Source organism: Porites lutea, chromosome 1, assembly GCF_958299795.1.
Source record: "Porites lutea chromosome 1, jaPorLute2.1, whole genome shotgun sequence".
Classification (NCBI taxonomy): Eukaryota; Metazoa; Cnidaria; class Anthozoa; order Scleractinia; family Poritidae; genus Porites; species Porites lutea.
The window spans coordinates 59,002,214-59,025,330 of record NC_133201.1 but is presented as its reverse complement, the minus strand read 5'-3'; the positions used below and the strand labels follow the sequence as shown (position 1 = coordinate 59,025,330).

Below are 23,117 nucleotides of genomic sequence, written 5' to 3'. Positions count from 1 at the left end.
GATGTTTGCTCCCAATGTCTCTATTTCAGCAAGAAATACATTAAACATTCTCGAAGTTTCGACGATATTGTAATTGTTCCCTACGTACATGGTGGTTTCTGAAGTATCTTTACGTACGAACCTTCACGAATAGAAGGAATCATGCCACTATACTTGCGTCAAGGTTCACCATATTATCACAGATCAAACAAGTCCTTCCTTGTGAGAGTGGAACTGTTAGCATTTTCTGTCAGCTGGTTGAAAACAAAGAAAGCCTCCGATTTCCCGATACCGAACGAGCAACGGTGTGACAGTCAGTAATATCAGACCCCGAAGATCTCCGAGTAAACCACGAAAACCGCCGAAGTACAGATTGTGATTTAGTCTCTTCTAATTTTTCGTCGTCCTTGTGCAAAATAGCTTCCGCAGCACTCTTGAACACTTTCGACACATTCCACCGCGTTTTGGCACAGCACTCGACATAATCACGAGCCATTATTGACTGCGCCACAGAGACAGTCTATAAACAAAAGGGAAGGTGTTAAACAAGATTGAATCAGGAGTAAACGCAGAAGAAAAATCACTGTTTAACTTGGAGAGAGAATAAATTATACAAATCTACAATATACTAATTAACAGATTGGAGAACACTGTGTGTTAGCCAACAAGTATACCAACCAGCAAAGAAAAGAACGGCTGGTCGAGTTCATGCTGGCATTCTCCAACATAGCTGCCAAATCTGAAGAAAAGCTTGTGGCCTTGCCTCTTAAGAACGAAACATTCGGATTAGCCATGAGATGTTCATTTACTCAAATCAGTTCCCAGCACAGTAAGCTGTATGTAAGATTCCTTGAAACATACCTGAACTCTTGTTACACTGTCGTTCTCTTCTGATTCTTGTCCTGGTACAGTCAAATAATACTGAAGGGCAGCATCACTGCGCAAGTCATTCTTACAGCCAATTAGTAAGTAAGGTACTCCTGGGCATGCGTCACTTATTTCTGGCATCCACTGTAAGATATCAACAAAAGGTGATCAAGCACCTAAGCAAGGAAATTAAAGGCTGCAGCAACAGCAGAATTTTAAGAATACCTTGCTTACAACGCTTTGTAAAGACGGAGGATGGCCAATGTCAAAACATATCAGTATGACGTCAGAATCTCTGTACATCTCTCGTCTTATGCTCTCGTAGTCTTCAAGGCCTAAAAAAGGCATTGTATTAATGAACTTGGAATGATTACAAAAAAGGAAACTAACATCGCCAATCATCAATCAGGATTCACAAGTTCGTGATCATCTTGGCTGCAGCAACACCAATTATTAATTAAAACTAATCATTTAAAATTTATTTATTATTTGTCATTTAAAATTTATAATAGTTATAATTTATCAAAAAATGAGCAAATGACCAAAAAAATGAGCCGAGGAGCAAGATCAGTCCAATAAATAAGCTAAATCTAGAAAGTATAACAGCTATGAGAAGATGGCTAGTGGCGTCCAATATGGATACTTTTCGTACCAGATAATTCCCACAGCATTAATTCCATTCTACTTCCTTCCGTTATAACGTCTGCCACACACTCATCAAAAATGCAAGATATCGTCTCCTCTGCCTACAAAGGACAAAAAGTAAATACTGCTTAAAAGAAAATTCTACAGCTCCTCAGTTGGCTGCTTTGTCTCTTAAATTTTATGAAAACTTTATTGTAATTTTCTTACACTTTTATTGGTGTTGAAGTTCTGAAATCGCACAGCAATGATACGTTTAAAAACCGTTCAAATAAAAGTTCTTTAAATTATAGCGTTTTTTAGCTTACAAAATATTTATCAAAAATTATTTCTATTTAAAACGCCTCAAAGGGAACCTGTTCACAAAATATTCAAGGTTTTGCTACAGATAGACCTAAAATAATATACCCACCTTTCTGGTTGGTACCTATGGTTAAAAAAAGTTCACACTAGTGTTGACGTTTACAATTATTGTAAACTTGAGTTAAAAGGGTTATTTCACGTCATTTAGAAAAAAAGAAGCTGAAACGTGTCTTTGACTCGATTGAATTCTAAAAACAATGGCCCAGCTTTGTTATTTAAGATAGTATTCGGGAATTGAAACTGTCTACGTGTACTGTCGTCCGTTGCGACAGATGCCAGTGATAGGCATGGATTGAAACTTTAAAAGGTTGGATCAACTTTTTCAAGTTTTTGGCTATGCCTGCAAAAATTACCAAACAAAAAAATTATGCCTATTGCTCCCTGATTGGTGTTCTGAATGTGCAAAAACGTACTGTATATACGACGTTATCTCTACTCCACTATTAGAGTTATAGAAGACGCAATATGACATTAATTGAACAGATTAACACTTACATCAAAGTCGCTTTTGACAAGCGCGTTGAGGAGACTCGTTTTCCCACATCCGTCATCTCCTACCACTAACAATTTGTAGCGTTCTATTGCAGGACATGGATACTCAAGAAGAAGCTTGTTTCCAATATTTTCACCCTGCTAAAAAATAAAGCAAAACGAAGACGACACGTTAAGATAGCTACTCCTATTGCTTGCCCCATGTATGGAAATCCAAGAGACTCTTAGATTCGGGATTCCACGCCGTGGATTCCGGATCGCCCAGGTACTGAATCCCGGGTTCTTTGTCAGTGGAACTTAGACTCTGAATTCCAATCGTTAGAGTGATTCCGGATTCCGGTTTGAGCTGTATTCTGGATTCCGAAGCCCAGGATTCCGGATCTCACAAGCAAAATTTAATTTCGTTGTTATTGTATATCTTTATGTCATTAGAATAAGATTGTATAATGTAATATACACGTCTCTATAATGTAATAGACACGTCTCCATACTACCTGCCTTGATTAGCTCTGCTATTTTGCAGGTAGCCTGTATTTGTAATTTATTTATTGTGAATGTAAAAAATATAAAGCTTCTTCTTCTCCTTAAATTTCCCGGATTCCGGAATCCGAAATGTCGAATTACCAGATTGTTAATTTGATTCAGGTCATTTAATTTAGCTAGAGGTGGCGTGAACGGCGAGACTCCTGCCGAGACCCATGTTTAAAAATCCGAGACTTCAAAGAAAGAAACGCGACAAACGAGGTTATAAGACGCATTAACATTAGCGTCCTTTTTTCTCGAGATCGGATCAAAATTTTACCAGAGGCATAGTTGTCTAACTATCGTGATTCACTATCCCTTGATCTGATATGGACCAGAAGACCACACCCATATCACACTTACTAGCATGTTATATGAGAGCTAGAAGGTTAAACATTATTTAAAGATATTTTGCACGATCAGGCTGCTAATTTTAACCAAGGATTTGCCTAACAAAGTACAGCAATGTACAGGCTACGACAGCTATGGAAAACAAATAAATCGGCACACGAAATACAAACGAAAACAAAGAAGAAAGTGATTTTCCAAAATTATAAATAAACATCACAAGGGAAACGATGTGTTTGACTGTAGAGAGAAACCCGAATTAATGCGAAAATAGGTTCTGTTAGGCATTTTGATGGTTGAATATTATTTCACAAGGAGACCTTTGAAATTTTCAATATCCCACTAATTTTTCCCAAACTCGACACACAGACTTTTTTCGGCTTAACTGCCAGTCTACAGTAAAAATCAGGCGAGTTATCGATTGCATGAGAAATCGTTACTCGGAACGAAAACAAAAACAAATTAAGAAGCCAACCTTGAATGACACTGAAGGAAGACTGAATGCTCTTTTCTTGCTTCTCTTGTGAGATTTCATCGATTAAAAATTACCAGCGTAATGGAAAATTTCGATATGGAACTAGAAAACACTTGAAAATATTGCATTTTGCCACGGTTCACTTAACGGTAAGGCGTTTTGTCAGCAATCGTTTCAAAACAATTATTTTTTTATATATTCAAATTTATTCTTTGCACTTCAAACTTTTAAATTGATTAATCTCCATTTCCTAAGCTTCCTATCGCTTAATTTGTTACTCAAAAATGTAATTTATTTTCTCTCTTCAGAAGTATGGGTAAGAGATATGCAAATATCCTTCCTTGAAAAACAGCTGCAATACAAGTTATATTCTCAGTTTTCTTTCTTTACGCTGTTTCATAAGGCACATAAAAATTCGGTTTCAGAATTCAAATCATGGTAAGCCAATTAAATAAGTATACGCAGTTCGTCATAGTTACATATTTTTTTCATATTTTATCGCAAAATATATTTTTGGCATGGAAACAAAGACGCTACCTTACAATCATTAGCATTTGAAAGTTAATATTAGTTGAAGAATATGACTTATTTCGTTGTTTAATTTATCGACAAGATGTTTATTGAAAATGAAATAGCTTCAGCTTTCTTATACAGTGTGGACAGAGCTAATGATAAAATTTTAAACACTAAGTATGCATTCACTTCTGTAAAATTTAGAAATGTTTATTTTATATGTGTATCTCCGCTTATTACTTTGTAGGTCTTTAGTTTCAGTTTACATAATTATGTCACCACGAATATGACGTTAAATCACATTTTGAAGCGCTCCTGGAAAGTTGAAAACTTCCAGACTTCTTAGGGTGAACATCTTGTCACTAAATTCGCCAAAAGAACCCTAAAGATCTTAGCCTGTTCTAGGCGCGGAGTTCGATGCTGGGTAGCGAGTTAAATTGTAGGCAGGGAAAACCAGGGGAGACAGGCCTGGAACGGGCTACAAAGATCTTTAGCTTACGAATCAAAGTTTTAACAAGCTAGCTCAGAGGTGCCGCCTTTTCCAATTTTTTCTGAAAGAGTCTGAGAACTGGGATGACGAAAATAAATAAATAAATAAATAAATAACGAGGTCTGTTCATTTATTTCTTCAGTCCATTTATAAGTCCTCGAGCGTAAAAAGAAGTGTCGTACTTGCTCAGTAGGAGCGAAGTTAGCCATATAATAAGCTAAGCTAAGTCAGTCAAGCTAAAAAAAACCAACCCATTCCAACAACTGTTTATTATTCATTCAAACTATCTCCGACCTTCAAACATGCTTACCTCTATGAACAGTTCAGAACAGAACAGTTTAACGGATATGAAGGGATGTTTATTCTGATGTAGAAGAGTATTCGCATAACGTGTTCAATGTACTGCTCCATTTTCTCCAGAGGCCGGTTGCATAAACGGAGTTACACCGTACCCGTGACTATCATTTTCTCTTGGTGCTTACGTTTTGTGCCATTTTGAAACGAGGACGAAATTAGGACTCAAAAATATGTAAAAATAAAAGTTCACAAATATACTGCTACCGATGGTGCCCGCCGGAACGTCTTCTTGGTGCAACCTTCGTCAACGCCTGGCATAAGTCAGGCGTATATGACACCACAGGTTCCTAACAACGTCAAACATACGTCTAACGTCGGACGTATCAGCTTTTATGCATTCGGACCCAGTTCCACACTGCCGAAACAGCTGAGCCACCGCGCCATGCTTCTCCCCCGGCCATAATTAGTCAAGGTATTTATGCCAATCAAAAAAGGAAAAATATTCTGAATAAATAATTAAAACACTCCAATAGTTCAGTTCCGGGATTCAATATAAAGTGGGCAAAGGAAGACAACAAACTGGAGTAAAAATCGATTCAAGGTCACGTTTTCGAGAAGAGATATTATTTTACGCAATTTTGAGCGGAAAATCACAAAGCTCAAGGAAATACATCAGTGTATTGATGTAAGAAATACTTGTGCGTAGAATGCCCGGGTAGAATGCGAATTGTGGAGTTTCGAGTAATGGAAAATTGACGAGCTCAGCTTCTGTCTGTCTATTCAGTCAATTTAAAGAAATTAAAAGGTACATCTTGCGACTAAATAAAACGCTGCCGAACGATCACGTACTTCGTCCGACCGCCCTGGACCTGAAACCGCTTTCAGACAGTAAGTTTAAATTTTGAAAACAGACGAACTGAAAAAGGTGAAGGTGTTCTCCCTGTCCCAACGTTTTAGTCGACAATCGGACGTTAAAAAAGTGTCGTGGCTTTATAAACTACGATCTCTGTTGATTTAGCGGTACAACATAACATAATGCAGACGGGGGTAGACACCATTATTTGCGTGACGTTTACCCGGGGGGGGGGGTTACTCCTCGGAATTCTTGGTGGTGTGCCGCCCAGTTCTCCAAATCCTGACCCTATTTCAGACCAAAAAATGTAACTTTCGACACCCGTTTTCAGACCAGACCTCTAAAATCCATACCCACTTTCAAACCTGGCCTTTAGGCAGAAATTATTATAACTTAGATTAGAACGCAAACAAAGCAATTCTTCAAAGCCATTTCGAATTCGCATATTTCTCGTTCTTTCTTACTCATTTGGAATTGAAACGATAAATACATTCATATAATCCTGTAGTTCCCTCGAAAACCGTACCCGATTCCCGACCAAAATGGGAAAAGTGTACACCCGTTTTCAGACCAAAACGGTGCAAAAACCCTACCCGATGGGGCGGCACATACCTATATAGCTTATATAAAGGAGTACCCTCCGGGGACGTTTAGTCATATCTGCTTTTACGCGGAATAATTTTCGTTAAAATTCATCTCCGTCGTTGTTGTTTTTATACTATTGATAGAGCCTATAATTTGCTTGCTAAGGTGAATTACTCTCTGAGAAGATCTGAGAAATAATAACCGCTGATATTTTGTTGAATTGCTAATGGTAATGACCCACCACATGTCGATTGTTAGAGTATTAATTCTTTGTTGAGGTTGAAAATCGCTCCGATTTATTGTAAAATTCATTTTTATGGAAATACTTTTTATTATTTAAATCCTCCAACACAGCCGCTGCGAAAATACTTAAGAGTCGCGAACTCCTACGGGAATATTTCGCGGATTTTTTACGGTACTCTCTCCTTTTTTTCTGTTATCCTTGCTAGCACATACGAGATTCCCTATTGTTTCAATATTCTTCGTATAACAATATGTGTTTTTCTTTTACTAAACGCCAATAAATGTTCTTGTTATTCAGTGAAGTGCAGTGCGGTGATTCAGTTGTTCTTATCAGGTATGGAATAATGGATTCCAATCTTAACAGTTTGCTTAAGAGCAAGACAGCAAGGAGACCAAAGAGTCGTAACACACACACACTGTCACAGTAAATGCTAATTATAACGGTGGCGTAGGCGGACAACAGTAAAGCCCTTGGATATACAGCAGAAAATGTAGCAGGCGCAGATGGCAGAGTATATAACTGAGAGGTTTTAGCAGAAGAAAAAAAAAGCGTGTTTAATATAAGTGGTTATTAACATTTTCGGGTATATCCAGTTTAGTACCAAGGCGTTCGACGCTTACCGGTCACCCAATTTAACGCGAAGTCAGCATTTATCATTCCCTCATCGTGAGAAAAGAATGCTGAACGTCTTACACCTGACGCCCAACTACAGAACGCGTCAGCTCTGTTTTTGAACTTTTTATTTAGTCGGACGGCAAGTACGTGATCGTTTGACAGCGCCTTATTTCCTAGTCGCAAGCTAAATGTACCTCACGTTTAATTTTACGAAAAGCAACAAACTTTCGAAACGGATTGACTGAAAAGACAGACTGCAGTTTGTCAACTTTCCATTACTCACACCTCGCACCTTGAACTCGCAACTCGCAAAATACCCAGTCCCAAATTTAAATCCCCGCTAAATCAAAGTGAGTACAATATGAAATTCCGCCATCTGGTCACTTCACACAGAACGTTGTATGATTTTGATTTAAATGAAGTTATTGACGTTTATGATGTTATCACATAAATGTTCTATTGTCGTCTTTATTTACAGTGTAATGCGCCAAAGTTTAATTCATTTCGTAAAATAGCGAAAATTAAGAGACTTATGTTCCAAAACTTTGCGAAAAAAAATCGCTACCTTAACGTGTCCCCAAATTTCATGTAATAAGGTATACGAAACGGCGACGACAGCGGAAACATTCTTATGCAGTGATTTCGCGTTCTTTTCAGCCTTATCGCCTTTATTCGAACTCAATTTGTCAAACGTAGCCGAATTTTCCTATAATTGGAATTATAAGACCGTACCAAACAGATATTAAAAGAAAGAAAATTCGACGTCTTGTGTTTTCACTTTCTCTGTTAAGATATAACGACGCATCCGGAAACTTCATGTCGTCGTCATTGCGGTGGCGGCAATAAAGATGAACCAAAAAGTCTGACGCTCGCGCAAATTGTTGTCAAACTTTATTAAAACCTGTTCATTTGTTGACGTTGCGCGTTATTGTCCCCGTTGTTCATCTTAAAGGAGTCAGGGTGTCATCACGAGATTTTTCCTTCTCGTTTTTTTCGTTTATCGCAGCTCGCATGCTTGGGTTTCTCGTGCAGTAACTTTGCCAAGAAAAAAAAGGGACTGCTCGCAGTCTAGAAATTCTTCAAAATTGAAGCACTTGGAGTTGCCTCCAAATTGAGTGAAACAAAGAATAAGAAACAAGAGCTCAAAACATCAAAAGCAGGTTTAAATAACACAGGAAATACAAAAGAAGGTACGGATGGACCAACTTGAAGAAGATTAAAACGGATTGCACTTGAAGTTTTTAAACTTGTTCTCTCGATCCTGGCAGTATTTCAACGTATATTTTAGTTGTCTGTAACGTTTTATACTTTAATGGCTTGGGAGACTTTGTTTGAAATGAAGCTGTGAATTTTTGATTAGCCACCAATTTCGTAGCTAATATTAAGTTCCTGGACCAATAGAGACCTTTAGATCCGAGCGGACGAGGACGACACATTTTCTCGACTATTTTCTAAAAATAGACACCCCGGAAAGCTTCATTGTACTTTTTTTCACCACAAAAGTTAGCACGCTTATTTCCGTTGAAGGAGGTAAAGCCATCTTCCGGCGATCGATATAAAATGATAAAATTTCTACCATTTCATAACTTGTTTTCACCACATGAGTAAAACTCGTAGTCGAATGACGATGGATAAACTTCTTTCCGCCAAAATGAAGTTGGTTCACGTGCTCGTACTACTTAGTATTGGTAAAATCTTGTTCTCGTAGTTGTCATTGTCTTAAAACCTAAAGCTCTAAGATCATGAACTAGAACTTAAAGAAGAGGCTGAAAGAAGTCAAGCGTGACACAGCTGTTTTAAAACAATCTCCACATCAAGTTGGCACTTCGTGCTAAACAGGGGCGATCCAGGGGGAGGGTGCCGGGGGTGCGCACCCCCCCTGGGATGACCTGCGGCCGCTTTCTAATTAACACTGTGCAGTCGCTTGACAGACATACAAAATCTGCTCTATCGTTTGATATGTATTCTCAGCAGTTCACATTATGTTATTTCCTAATCAAAAGCCCTCTTCTTCGTATTCGCTTTTAAAATTTTTTACGTCATCAGTCAGTTAGTGGTGCACCCCCTCCTAAGAAAAATCCTGGATCCGCCCCTGCTAAATACGGTTGACAGTAAGTCATAATGTTTTTGTTTGATTTTGCTCATACAAAGAGCTGCAATATCAAACCAATACCATTAATGTTTCAGTCTACAAAAGCATTAATAGCTATTAATATTACCCTGAGCTTCGTGGAATCTAAAATCCGTTATGTTGTTAGCTTGGATCATGATGATCTTTCTCAAACAAAATTTGCCCGTCAAGATTTGCCGGTTCAGAAATGATTTCACAGGATTTAACTACAATTAATGACTCGGTTAACATTCAAAAACTTCTTCCACTGGGAATCATAAATTTCCTTTATTTGCGGGATTGCCAAAAAAGCTTAAAATTGAAAGCTTTCTAAGAAAAACTATGATTTTGGCAGCTTTTTTGGTAGAGTTGGGAGACGAACACAGCGTGGGATCAGCGTAGGCGGACAGAAAGGTAGAGAAGTCATTTATGTGGGTCATACATCAGTGATGTTCACGATCGAATACAACAAAAGACTGTCACAAAACTTCGATTCAGTTCACGACGCATTTTCCTGGATTGTGCAAAAACAGCGTTTTAAGAAACCAATGAATTTTCCTTCGTTTCCAGTTTAACGCTAGGTTTACCTTTTCAGTTACAGTTTGCGAGTTTAATACACGAGAGCGAACAAAAAGCTGTTTTGGAATAACTGTTGCGGTTAAGTCGACAAATGGATTATGCTATGTTGACATCGCAGCATCACGCGACCGTTAAAAAATCGATCCCTGGGTTTTGTGTTTACATTTAAGATCGCGTAAGATGCCAATTCGGGACGTAAATGTCAGAAAATCTGGTACAGTATGTCATAAGTTAATATAAATAAGAGAGAAAAAGATTCTTCTGTATCCATATTTACCCGGCACTTGATAACTCAGCACGCAAGAGGTGACGTAATATAAAAGAGCAAAGAAAGGAAGCGAAGTAAGAGGGAAAAATTTCCTCCCCTGCTGCGTTGGAATATTGACAATATTTTTTTTATGATCTTTGTGTTGATAAGGTCAGTTATTGGAGAGGTCTTCTTATGGAAGAACCAAAAATGGAAAAAAATATTCTGCAGTAGTTTAAACCGTCTCTAATATATCTGATCAGTGAATTTACTTCAAACATTCTTTACAAACGACTCGTTAAGCTGAAGACACTCAGTGCGGCGGTAGAAACAGTTGATGCACGATACATGTAAATCTAAAGCGAAGAAAGCGAGTGCTTAGATAAATCTCTTTCTTCCTGTCAACAACCAAGTACCGTGACACTAAATGAAAGAATTTTTTTGGCTTTTAATGGAAGGAACAAATAACAAAGGCAATTAATAAGTAATTAACTGCGTGAAATATTTCTCAAAAAGGTGTCAATCTAAAGAAAGTTATTGAAAACGTAATCCCAAAACAATATGTCGGAAAAATTATTAGTCAAAAGAAAATCATGCCTGGAATGAACAAGCAGCAGGCAGGGAAACAATGTCATGGAATTTCGAAATAAATTACAAAAAAAAGCACTGTGCAATCAAAAATGCCTACTGCTAAGGTAATTAGTCAGTTGAGGTTAATAGTCTTCAAGATAGTCTATGTATCCGCTGATGATATGTCTCATTTGGAATACATCAGTCTATCGACTACAGTCGATTTAGGTCCGCATCGTGAAACAAATTAACAAACGCCTACACTCGATCAATGATTTATACAATACGGAAAGTGGAGACACATCTTTTCTTATTAACGTTAACTTAATTTAGTCTTACTAACCTCAGGATATGGCATGGCATTGCCGGTTGAATGTCTGCGACGTGTTTCTTCTTCGAGCGTATGTGCGATATGCTCTGCGGGATGTGAAATGGGTTCTAAGATCACAGGGAGAGCATTCCGCCTGTTCCGCGCCATTCAAGATCCCCAGAAAGCGTTTCGCGTGATGAATGCAATATAAGTCCCTTGTAATCTCACTTGCTTAATTAATTGATGAAAGAAACACGGGTGATTTTTGAACCAAGAATCGTTGCTGGCTGAAGTTATTTTTGTCTCTCTGTTTGATCCTGTTTACATAAAACAACTAGTCTATTCTATCGCCTCTCAGCTGTCATCTGCAGCTCACTCGGATCAAAAGTAGCCTGTTAGCAGCGTAGTTTTCAAGTGCCAGTTTGATGAGTTTTTGAGAACTCAGCGAGGAGGAACAGAACTCGTATTGTTTCACTTTTTCAGTGATATTAATCCTTCAGTTAGCTTTAAACCAAAGCAGTGCATTTGTCATATTCTCCATTTATGCGGTAGTGGCGGGCAGAGCTTGCTTGGCTAGAGAGCGTTTCAAAGCTAATCGGTTTCTAATTATTAGGTTCAGTATAATAAAGAATTCTTTTGTCTCCTATTGTACTGCCTTTGTAAACAAAGTTCGAGAGAAAAAAGAATCCCGCCGACAGTGGCCGACCTCACAATACCTATATCCTAAAAATATCTAATCTAATCCTGATCTAATGCATAAAAACTAAGCTTAAAGTTATTCATTATTCATTCAAAATATTTCTCTGTTTCTGATTGGCTCAAATCTCACCGATAAAGCTGGAAGACGTTTGCGATATGTAAAAAATGCCAAAAAAACGGACGCCAACCGAGAAGCCCTGGGGACGAGGTTGCGTTATTTCATACGTAATAGCCGAACTTCTGCCTAAAAAGCATAGCAAAAAAGGAAGAATACAACTCGACGGATGCCATTTTCCATTCAGAGGAGATTTTCTCCAGAATTGGACTAAATATCCCTTTACTCCTGAACTTGCCGAGAAACAGGCGACTGAAGACGGGAATTGAACACGATTAAACTAGGGATTATTTTGAGTGAATAATAAAACAATTGGTATCCCGGATCTGAATGCTGATTTTTATCACAACTAGCCTGCCTAGCAAGTGTTTCCGTTTGGTTTCACAGCAAAGAAAGACAGAGGAACGGGATTTTTCGGTTTTGGCCGCGCGAAAAATGGAACGAGAGCCAAAGTGGGCGGTTTTCAAAAGCCCGGGATATGTCTGCAAGCGTTTCTTTCCTTTTTTTCCCCCTCCCCGCTTACTCGCGCCACTTTTTCGTGCGGTCTTTGACTCTCGTTCGTCGTTCGTTTGCTCCGAAACAGCACGGAAACGCTTTCTACGCAGGCTAGATCACAACAGCAAGGCAAAAGAATCAAGCATTAACCCTATTCAGACCTGGGGGCGGGGGGTGGGGAGGCTTTTGAGGTTCTCGATCCCTCACGGCTTTAAAGTTAAATTACTACAGTACTTCAAAACCATTCAAGCTATCACTGCCAAACTTGGTGACTTTTCCTAATTTCAAAGAACTGAAGCACATTTCTCACTATATAAAAGGTTTAGTGCACGTTTGATGTATTTATTTATAAATCTAATTATTTCTTTTTGTTTGTTTGTTTATTTATTCATTGGTTGAATTTGCGTCGAATCTACAGAGCCAAAATCTTTTTGTTCCTGTAAGATGTATCGTCAGCGAAAACTCACGACCTCCCAGCAATGAAACTGGGAGCACACACGGCTGGTGCAAGATATACCAAAAGTGAATAGCAAGTCTAGAGTGACGTCACATAGAACACAACAATGATACCTAGCACTTACACAATAGTACCATAAACTAGAAGAGACAGAGAGTGAATGAAGAGGCGTGGATGAGAGGACAACAGACGTGTCCTCTTTACAACACATTTTTAACCTGTGAACAGTAAGCTCGGACGTCAGCATACAAAGGCGCCACTGGCAGCCGCTCTCAGTCCATTTATGAGCTTACTGTACCCACCCAATTGAACCCATGATGTGAGTGATGTGATGTGTGAAGGTTGGCCACACCACCGGGGTCTACGTCGCCTACTCTTTTCGAACAGCGGTGTTGTGAGACGGGACCTACGGTTTTTCGTCCTTATCCGAGAAGACTAGAAAGTCTAACCGTTTGCAGATGTCATTACAAAGGCAGCACTTTCTTCTCAGTTATTTAAAGACCCTGAGCGTTGGTCCGGCCAGGGTTCGAACCCGTGACCTCCCGTTCAGCAGCCCGGCGCTCTCCCAACTGAGCCAACCAGGCGGCGGTCGACACAATAGTGCATATACGACACAATAGTGCATATATTGACTTGGTCTATCGAGCATCACCCGCTCATACACCAATATTTATTTGCCTTCAACTACACACCAAAAGCTATAGAATACTCAAGCGTCATTGGCATTAAAAAGGCTGGTTTTTTTAAATAAACTTTTTACTATTTCATTTTTTTAATATACACAAGGTAGGCTAGTTTTTTGGTGTTTGATTATTCAAGACACACTCGCACGGTTGTGCTTGGTCGCCATAATACGTAGCCTTGACCAGCTGACAATAAGATCTACCCAGGTGGGCGTTTGAAAGTGAGCATGATTTAACAGAATAGCAACATGACTAAGATGTTAAGACGACCAGTCCTTTATTTAATAAATATCCAGATCAACACTCAGTTTTGTTTTGTCTAGTTGGTTGGAAGCGAAGTCAACATAAGATTAGTCACCAATCATTTGCCCAGTCCCTGTACAGCGTTTTCCCCAGCCTTCTCGGTCAATTCACAACGGTGACGTATCCGAGGCGAACGGGCGGGAAAAACGGAAACGGAATGAGCATGAGTGCGTTGCTTTTTGAAATTCAAGATAAAACAGCAGGGCCAAATTGTTCAAAGCTGGGTTAAGATTTGAAAGCTTAAAAAGCATTTCAGTTTTAATTCTTTTTGTCTACAAGTTGATGATTGAAAGCTCTAAAAATAGCACAGAAAATTATCCGAAAAATGCTTTTGAACACAAGAAAAAGAAACCCGGGTTAAGCGCTAATCGGCCTTCGAACAACTGGGCCCAGGCAATTATGGTTTTTAAAAAACCCTTGTTGATATTTGCGATATCGACTTTTGCCCACCGGCTTTGAAAAGTCATCAAATGTTATTCTTAGTCCTGTGAGGATTGATTTCTGCTTCTTCAATCTCATTTAGTGACCCTCTGTCTAGTAAACTGCAAATCTTGAATGATCAGACAACATACTTTTAATTTGTTAGCTGGGTACCAGAGGTTTTTTCTCGCGTGCGACGAGGAGCTTACTCGTCAGGAAAAAAAGTCAAAAAATAGCATTTCTGCTTGGACATAGAATGACACTTAACTGTAAACGTTTCATTTCTGAGTTGCTAGCTAGCCCCATCCTATCCTATCTTCGCTTGGACCACGTGGCCGCGCTAGCCTGTGAACAGGCCTTTTTTCCCCAAACAGAGAGCCTGTTCACAGGCTATGGCCGCGCGGAATAATGAGGCCTAAAAACAAAGGGTACTCATCAATTGACTAACAACCCACCAGAGTGAAAGTGAGGTCATGTTGATCTCTAAAAGAACCCCCCTCCCCCGGTTTGTATTCCGCCGATCTTCATTGGAAACTCCACAGTAGCGGGGGACGGGGCGCGAGGCGTGGGAACACAGGCAGACAGTTCAAGCTTGAGCGGGCCATCGATCAAAGCTTATTTCACTTAGAATTATACCGAATAGTTTTCCCACATTTTTAACTTAAGGCCGAGTAATCATGCTGATCATCGCTCGTCTGGTCGGTAGCTTTACGCCCGGGGGGGGGGCACTTGGGTATTTTTTGGGTGGGTATGTGCCGCCCGGGACTCCAAATTGGCACCCCGTTCTAAAAAAAATTTCCCCTAAAATTGATACCCCGTTCTAGAAATGGGCCAATTTTTATACTCCGTTCTAAGGTTCAAAGAACACAACAGTTGGCTTGTTAACGCATTGAACCGTATTTTTAAAAGCAATCTGTCCTTGAATAATTTCAAATGGCTGCTTACAAAACTGGAGCTTTCGTGCGTTCGAAATATTATACCCCGTTCTAGAAAACACCTCTGAAATGGATACCCCGTTCTAAATCAGGAGCTTCAAAATCACGACCCCGTTGGGCGGCACATACCCGTATAGGTAATGTATGGGAGTACCCCCCCCCCCCGGAGCTTTACGATACCCAGCCCTACCCTACTCTGCTGAGGACAGATGCGACATCATTCCGAGAATTTGTTTCCGCTTTCGGCGCACGGATATCGCTGTATGATCGTTTTCTCTACGTCCAGGTAAGTTGAGGATTCTTAAAACAATATATGACTCTTTTCACAGGCTTATAGACCTTATAATACGGTAGCCTGGGTATAAAAACTGCGCGTTGTCCCAAAATGAGTGAACCGTGTAATGAAAGACTTCAAAAGCGGTGAAGATCCCAGATCGTCTCAGTGCTAGTTTTAAGTTCAACTGCCATGATGCAAAATCCCTCTCGTTATACCCGACGTCTTGTGTGGAGATATTGCGCCAACCTCTGAATAGCTGAATTGTGACTAAAGTAAACTTTCTAAAAAATCAAATATATTTGATGAATTTGCTTGTTTTTAATGCATCCTCACCAATTTCATATAGACCATAATACAACTTGTTTACCCCCCTCCCCTCCCCCCCCGCCCCGCACCAAATTTTGCCCAACTTCTGCTGGGTATTACAGGCATCCCAAGAGAAATTGAAGACAATGGTTATGCAAACTTTTGGGGGTAAACCAGGCGCATTATGGCCTATGTGAAAATGGTGAACAAGGTGACCAAGGAGCCCACTTCTGGTTGATCAAAATCTAGCATGCATGGAGTGAGCATTTTCACGTTTTTGTGGATTTCAAATGAGAATGATCAGCCTTTCCCACTGAGACTTGTTGTCGTCTTGTCTCGCTTCAAGGATTCTCATTTGCAGTTTCGCTCAAGTGACATGACTTGCTTATGTCCTTGACTTGAATGGTCAACATCAGTTGTGTGGAAAAAAATCAAAGCTTGTTTTAATGAAGAAATGAATGACATGAGTATTTATCTATGTTTTTCTCCAATTCTGTTTAGTTTTTTTTTTAATAACAAGGTTCTTGTCAGGTATTTTCTTGACAGCTAATCCTATCTCAAAGGATCAATATTTATTACAGGGATGTAATGTTCTGTTTTCAGATAAACTATCATGGCAGAGAGGGATCCTCTCATACCTCGCACCAATGCAACACAACTGCAACACACTCGAGTGTCAGTTCAAGATGTAGGAAGGACAGTGAGATTGCGGAACACAGTTTATTCTTATACAAACCATTTCATCATACAAAGTAGACCATATTTTCGAAGGAATCTACCAACCTACATCAATTGCATCTGTTTCTCCTACTTTGCATGGATATTTTTCCTGGCCTCTTTTCTTGGTGTCTTGGCTGTCAAAGGTGGTTATTTCAAGGGGACACCTTTTTATTGTTTTGTTGTGTGTGCTGTTTTCATCGCAGTCTTCAGCCAACATGAGGTTGTCAATAGAAGATCACTGCCATTTGTTTTGAGCCAACCCGTTTTTGATGGCCAAGAGTCTTTGAATGCATTATATGAGTTAACTATTACAGAATTACAAGGATTGGCACTAGAGAATTATCAAGCTGGGATTGGATTTATCCATGTATCAGAAGGTCATGTGAAGTTTCAAGCTTTTAACAGACATGCTGTGGGTGCCATGCACTGTGCAAGGCGATTGTCACGGTGCATGTTGTGGCTTTTCTTCTGTTCTGCCTGTTATAATTTTTATTTCATGATGATTTATTCACTGGGTTTTAAATTTTAATTACCATCCCTGTTCTGAAATAATATGCAGTAAAGCTTAGTGCTATACAGAGGAGGCTAGGATACCAGTTTTATGCAGAAGTACATTTAGAAAACAAACAAGATGATCATTATGCCAAGCACTGTTTACAAATTAATATCAAAAGAAATGGCTGAGAAAAATCAGATGAGTCTCATGAAAAAAGTTAATACCCTATGCAATAATTTAAATCTCAATGATTACTTGAACATAATCACCAAATAAATTCAGACTTGGCAACCATCGCTTACTAATCGAAACAGGCAGACATACAGTACCGAAAACTCCAGAAAATCTTCAAATTTGCCCCTTCTGCCACTTAAATGAAGTTGAACAAGAATTAGACTTTCTATTCAATCAGTGCCAGATCCAGATCTTTAGAAAAGGGGGAGGGGGAGGGGTCATCCAGACCCTTAGAAAGGGGGGTGCAGTATCAAAAACAAAAATTTTTTGGTCCTTTGGGCCTCAGTTTGGTCTAAAAATAAGGAGGCGGGCCCAGGCCCCCCAGGCCCCAGCCCTGGATCCACCACTGTCAATAATATTGTAATCTTTACGATAGTCTTTGATCTAACTTTTACAGAAACAGTAATAATAGATACCCCCTTTTTAATAATTTTGACAGCTATGAAAAACCCTCTTCATATTTGACAATGTTGATCCTCATATCTACAGACTAGAGCTGCTTACATACAATGTATGGGATATAGACAAAACTTGTTCTTTAATCATAGCCTTTCTTTTGATTTAAGATTTATTGCATAAATAATGGAGGTAATACCATGTACTCACGTGGGAATACTGAAATAAAGCTGTTCTTGTTGTTGCATCCCTTTCAGAGCCACAGTAAAACCCCAGGGGCTACTCCTTTAAATGGCTTATAAGGGGATGTGCCACTGGACAGGGTATGGTTTTCGTCCTCTCTGTCCTAAACAGAGTATATAATTTTGCACGAGTCTGTTGTAAATGGAGTATACACTTTCGTGCAAGTCTGTCCTAAACAGTGTGCCTGATTTGTGCTAGTCTGTTCTAATCATAAACAGGGTGTTTCATGCACGATCGATTTTGTCTTAGTGCAAACGCTGATATTTAGATTTGTTGAGGGAGTTGTCCTAAACAGGGTACTAAAATTGAGGGTGTTGTCCTAAACAGGGTATGTATTTTAGGAATTTTTTGTCCTAAACAGGACAAAACCTCAGCGGCTCACCGATACCCAAATATTGGTTGAGTACCCCCCCCCCGGGGAAAAAAGCAATATCTTTTAATAAAATGTTAATAAATGACAGTAATGAATAAATGATTTGCTTGTCTCTTTCAAACCCATAAAATGCATCTGTTAGCCCTTTTAGGCCCTTGTAAAGACCGAAATGACAGATTTCCCTTTTCTTTCATATACCTAAAGCCTGAAAAAAAAGGCCGAGTACCCCTACCCAGGAACTGAAACTATCTCTTGTTCAAAAAAATTTTTCACAAATCAGAACTGTGGTACAGAGCTTGGAGCATTGCTAGTTGCTGTACTAACTGTATTAATTACTGAAACTATAATCAAGTTTGCTATTACGCATGCACAGCACGTGTATGCGTAGCCAGCTGCATTTTGGACTTCTACTAAGAATGAATGGAATGCACAGAACGTAATGTGATCGCGCCCGTTTTTAGCTTCTTTCGCTCGTAATCTGATCACGCGTGGTTTGACCATCTATCACGTGAAACTTAGGCAATGCGCGGCTATGGAGCAAAAGAGTTTTGACCCCTGAGGGTTTGACCTTCGATCGTTGTCGCCCGCATTCCCTAACCTTCCTAGTGGTAAGGGACGGACCATTAGAAAACTTATGGGGCGGGCGGGCGAAGTACAAAAAGAAATTTGTGCAAGGGAAAATTAAATAATAATAAAAAATCATGCACGCCAAATAACCCTTAAAAATAATCATGCAAAGGACTTGTTTTCGAAAACAATTCTTGCGGCTCGAAAATCCCCCCCCCCCCCATACCCCTGCCGATAACTTTTCTAATGGTCTGTCCCTAAATCGTGTGGGACACCCGTCGCACCCGCCGCGGACGAACACCCGTTAAAGAACAAGTTACACCGTCAATAGAATTGAAGGAAAATGGAAATTTCAAATAAGGGTCAGTTTTTCTTGGTTTTATTTCATGTTCCTTTTCTTATGTAACAGTCCCCACACTGTGCAATTACACACAACCAAAATAAATTTATTGCCAGGAGGCCAATACTCGAGGCATATTCGTGTTGCTGTCGCGTTTGCGCTAGTTCGACCATTTTGAAAAAAAAAAACTATTTTTTAAGCGTCAATGTATTCAGTACGAAAGTGCTAATTGAGGACACTATTTTTGTGTCTCCTACTGGAGACGGGCCGGCCATTTTACGTGGTTATCCGACTCGCTTCCTCACACAAAGATCTAGCCGTTTGTAAGGCAAAGAAAGTTCCTTCATTTTATTCGACATTTTGAGGAAGGAAAGTTGCCATTAAAGAAAAACCCTGTCCCTTGCGAAATTAACCTGTGCCTGATCCAACCGGCAGCGCCTGGAAAAACAGATTTCCTTCTTGTGTGTGATTGATGCTAATAAAACCACAATGTATTTCAAGATTGCTTTACTTATGAAGTGACTTTTCATTGCCTGGTAGATGCTCTCTTTTGGAACCAGGTCCCGTGGTATCATCAATATTGGAGAATCAGGAAGTTTGGACACAAAAGCATGACAGTCCAACCGCTGACTAAAAGACCACGGAGCAGTTTCAAAACTATAGACTTAGGTTTAATGACTTGTTCAGGAAGGGATTCAAAATGTGGATGAAGTTGCAGAGATTGTGAAAAACATCATACTCAGCGACAAGCCAAACCTACGATATCTAACAAATGACAAGTACAACGTTGATGTCACGGTAGTAAAGGCCAAACTTTCTGATCTATATAACTGGAAATGATGTGGTTGATTTGGTAATCAAAAAGTACTTCGGCAAAGAATAATTGGTACAGCTTCTTTAAGCTACACGGATGGAATCTTGTAACGAGTTGTTCCTGAGGCTGTGCGGTTCATCTTTTAAAATTCATATTATGCTTTAGGTAAACTGGCAATGATTTCTCGCCCAATAAATGGCTCAATTTATCAACCTATAGCCTGTTGCAAATGGCAATTTTAGTAATTCAAGGGATCACTACCATTTCTGTCATTAATCTGTCAGCACCGCCACAAAAATGCCATGGTAACGATCACTGCCACCAGCATCCAGCCGTTTTATCTTCACCGTCACCAACGCTATATTTATCCTCATAACTGTGATCACCTTCATCCCCATTGGCCACTATCATACATCACCTTCAGTGCCACTATTCAACACCACAGCACGCGTCTTGAAAACCCTTGAACACCCAGCACAGTCTTGAAAGTCCATGTTTTTTTTTTCGAGGAACATCTAAGCCTTATCAACGCTCTAAGTACAGCTTGGCGTAAGAACTATAGAAAAATCTGCAACGCAGCAGGATCTAAACAGTGGCCCGTAGTAAGTGCGGAGTGTGGAAAATGAGAAGGTGTCGAAAGAGCGGAGTGTGGAGAAAAATTTTTAAATGTCTGTGATACATCCTTCGAGAGATGATTTAACGCAATATAATTTACTTTGAAGATCAATAAACAAGAACTGCGATGCAGCAAGTATCACTACATTTTTATTGCTAAATCATTGTCTGACGAACACGTAGCCTGCGTGACAGGCGTTTGAAAGGGAAGGGAAAGGGAGTTTTAGGTGCGAGAGAAACGCGAGAGGCGCGCGAGGAGGGAGGGAGGGAAACGCCTGCCAGGAGACCATTGTTTTTCTCTTTTTAACATCCACCAGGCAAATGTTAAAATCCTGATTGGTCCATCTTCAAAACATGTCAATCACAGCCTTAATACCTTAATCCGATTGGCTGAAATCAACATCACGCTACTGAGTAATCTTTCAGTAATCATTTAAAAATATGTTGTTAGTGAGGCGTGATAAGATTTCTGTCTGGAATTCATCTTTTTAGAAAGATTAGAAACTGAAGGCATCTATTTCAGCTTGAGAGGAGAATAGAAGAAAGCAGTTAAAAGACTCGTATGAAGGAAAAGACCTGTCAGCTAGATGAGTTTTGCTGACTGGTTTTGATAAGTCTTGTCTCCCAACGGCTTGTTTTACTCACTAGAAGAAAGAAAGAAAAAATCATGCTGCCTGTGTGCTTGTTATCTGCTGTTTGACCTTAAACGCCTACCACGCAGGCTACGCTTATCAACGACCAGATTGTTGAAGACGAAGCGATCTATAATCCTTAGCGATTTTTGGTTTGAGGACTTCTTCTTGCTGGTTATAGACGTTATAAAACCGCCAGGAACTTACTTCAATAATAATATTGATTGCAGAATTAGCCTTATTGTAGATCTTTGAAGTTCCGCTCTTCTTTCCCTGCTACCAGCGTTCTTTTGTATGCTGCGCTGGATCCAGTTCGAGAGTCAGCAAAGTGTTTGTAATTAATTTCTCCGACAAACACTGCATGCAAGTTGGGAAGTCCAACACGATACCTTCATCAAAAACGTAATAGATTTATGCTGGATTTTATATAACAAGCCACGCATGGTTGCGACTTTCTTCTTTCAACGGACGACCGCATTTACACTTTTTTTAATAGTACCTTCACTTCAGATTTCTTGTTTTAGGAAAACAAAAGAAAAACAGTACGCGAAATACGACTTAAATAAGCGCATCGCGGCCAGACTTATTTGACAGCTAGTCATTCACAGTTGCGTTATTTTTGCATACATAATTAGTAGGCGGGATGGCGAAAACAATGGTTTCCTGGCAGGCGTTTCCCTCCCTCCCTTCCTCCTCGCGCGCCCCTCGCGTTTCTCTCGCGCCCAAAACCCCTGCTCCTGCCACGCAGGCTAACGGGTTCCCAAGAGAAACTGGAAACAAAGATTATGTAAAATTTTGGGGGGCAAACAAGGTACATTATGGTCTCGGTGAAAAGAGTGAATTGACCAAGATTCTCATTACGCTGTACTAGGCTTGAATGGAGCCTGCTGTGCAGTAGCAAGAGTTTCTGCTCGAGTTCTTCGAGAAAGTTCCAACTTTTGCTGAAAGACTCCAAAAAAAATTCGAGAGGATGAATTTTACCTTTACAGTGATGGCCACTTAGACAAAGTTGACCAATCGGATTGCAGGAAAATAACAACATTTCAAGAAAGTTATTTGTGGGCCAATCAGCAGCTCGTAAGAAAAACAATAGGGCCATTTACACGAGGAAAAATAAGACGCGTCTTAAATAAGACGTGAATTGTACCATTTATACGAGCATGTCTTATCTAAGACCAGAACAGCTCGTACAAATCGTTCGCGTCTTATTTCTGTTCTTGACTCGTTTTCATGTGAATGTTGCCCGTAGCAACGGCAATCCAACGTGGCGCGCCAAAAATTAACGCATGCGTACTATGCGTTCCCGTCTTATGTAAGACGCGAAGGTCATTTATACGAAGTTTTCTCGTCTTAGCTAAGACGCGTCTTATCTAAGAACAGGTGTTAAGGGCTAAAATAAGACGCGTCTTAGCTAAGCCGCGTCTTATTTTAGACGAAATGTGTCGTTTATACGAAAAGTTCGCGTCTTATTTAAGACGAGTTTTATTTTTCCTCGTATAAATGGCCCTAATAAGTTACTCAAAGCACAAAATTTAGATATTTTTAAGAACGCAAAATGTTTCACCAGACTCGAACCAGACAATGTTTTTCTATTCAAAACTATACATATGCCTTTGACACAAGCTGTAATTTTTTCATCTACCAGCAATTTCTTCGCTACCATTGCCGCGCTTTGCAATAACATGCGACTTCAAGTCAAAAATATAGCTGACGTTTCAATTTTTCGCTTCCGTCAACACTCTAACGGATCTCTCAGGAAACATAGGTTTTGTTTTCTTCAACGGGTTCAAAAGGTTTCGTCCGTAAGTTTTTTAATTGGTTGATTTCTTTTCGTGGTAATTATGATTCAGACAACTAACTTGTTGCAGCTAACAACTAACAGTTGTTTGTCAAGCC

General features: G+C 39.6%; 2 protein-coding genes across 4 annotated transcripts; one reads left to right on the top strand and one right to left on the bottom strand.

Moving 5' to 3' along the window:
• Nucleotides 1-29: 29 nt before the first annotated feature.
• Nucleotides 30-11,630, bottom strand: LOC140940585 (uncharacterized). Of its 3 annotated transcripts, none has more exons than XM_073389582.1 (6): nt 11,135-11,630; nt 2,347-2,484; nt 1,499-1,592; nt 1,072-1,181; nt 841-990; nt 30-499 (listed from the first exon to the last, which is right to left on the bottom strand). In XM_073389582.1, the coding sequence occupies exons 1-6, from the start codon at nt 11,267-11,269 to the stop codon at nt 230-232; spliced, it is 897 nt and encodes a 298-aa protein (XP_073245683.1). In that variant the 5' UTR covers nt 11,270-11,630; the 3' UTR covers nt 30-229. The 3 variants fall into 3 exon arrangements, with proteins under 3 accessions (XP_073245683.1, XP_073245699.1, XP_073245691.1); XM_073389598.1 differs by having other exon boundaries at nt 1,081-1,181; XM_073389590.1 differs by having other exon boundaries at nt 2,347-2,481.
• Nucleotides 11,631-15,394: 3,764 nt separating this feature from the next.
• Nucleotides 15,395-17,805, top strand: LOC140940575 (uncharacterized). The gene is made up of 2 exons (XM_073389571.1): nt 15,395-15,494; nt 16,395-17,805. The coding sequence occupies exon 2, from the start codon at nt 16,405-16,407 to the stop codon at nt 17,038-17,040; it is 636 nt and encodes a 211-aa protein (XP_073245672.1). The 5' UTR covers nt 15,395-15,494; nt 16,395-16,404; the 3' UTR covers nt 17,041-17,805.
• Nucleotides 17,806-23,117: the final 5,312 nt, after the last annotated feature.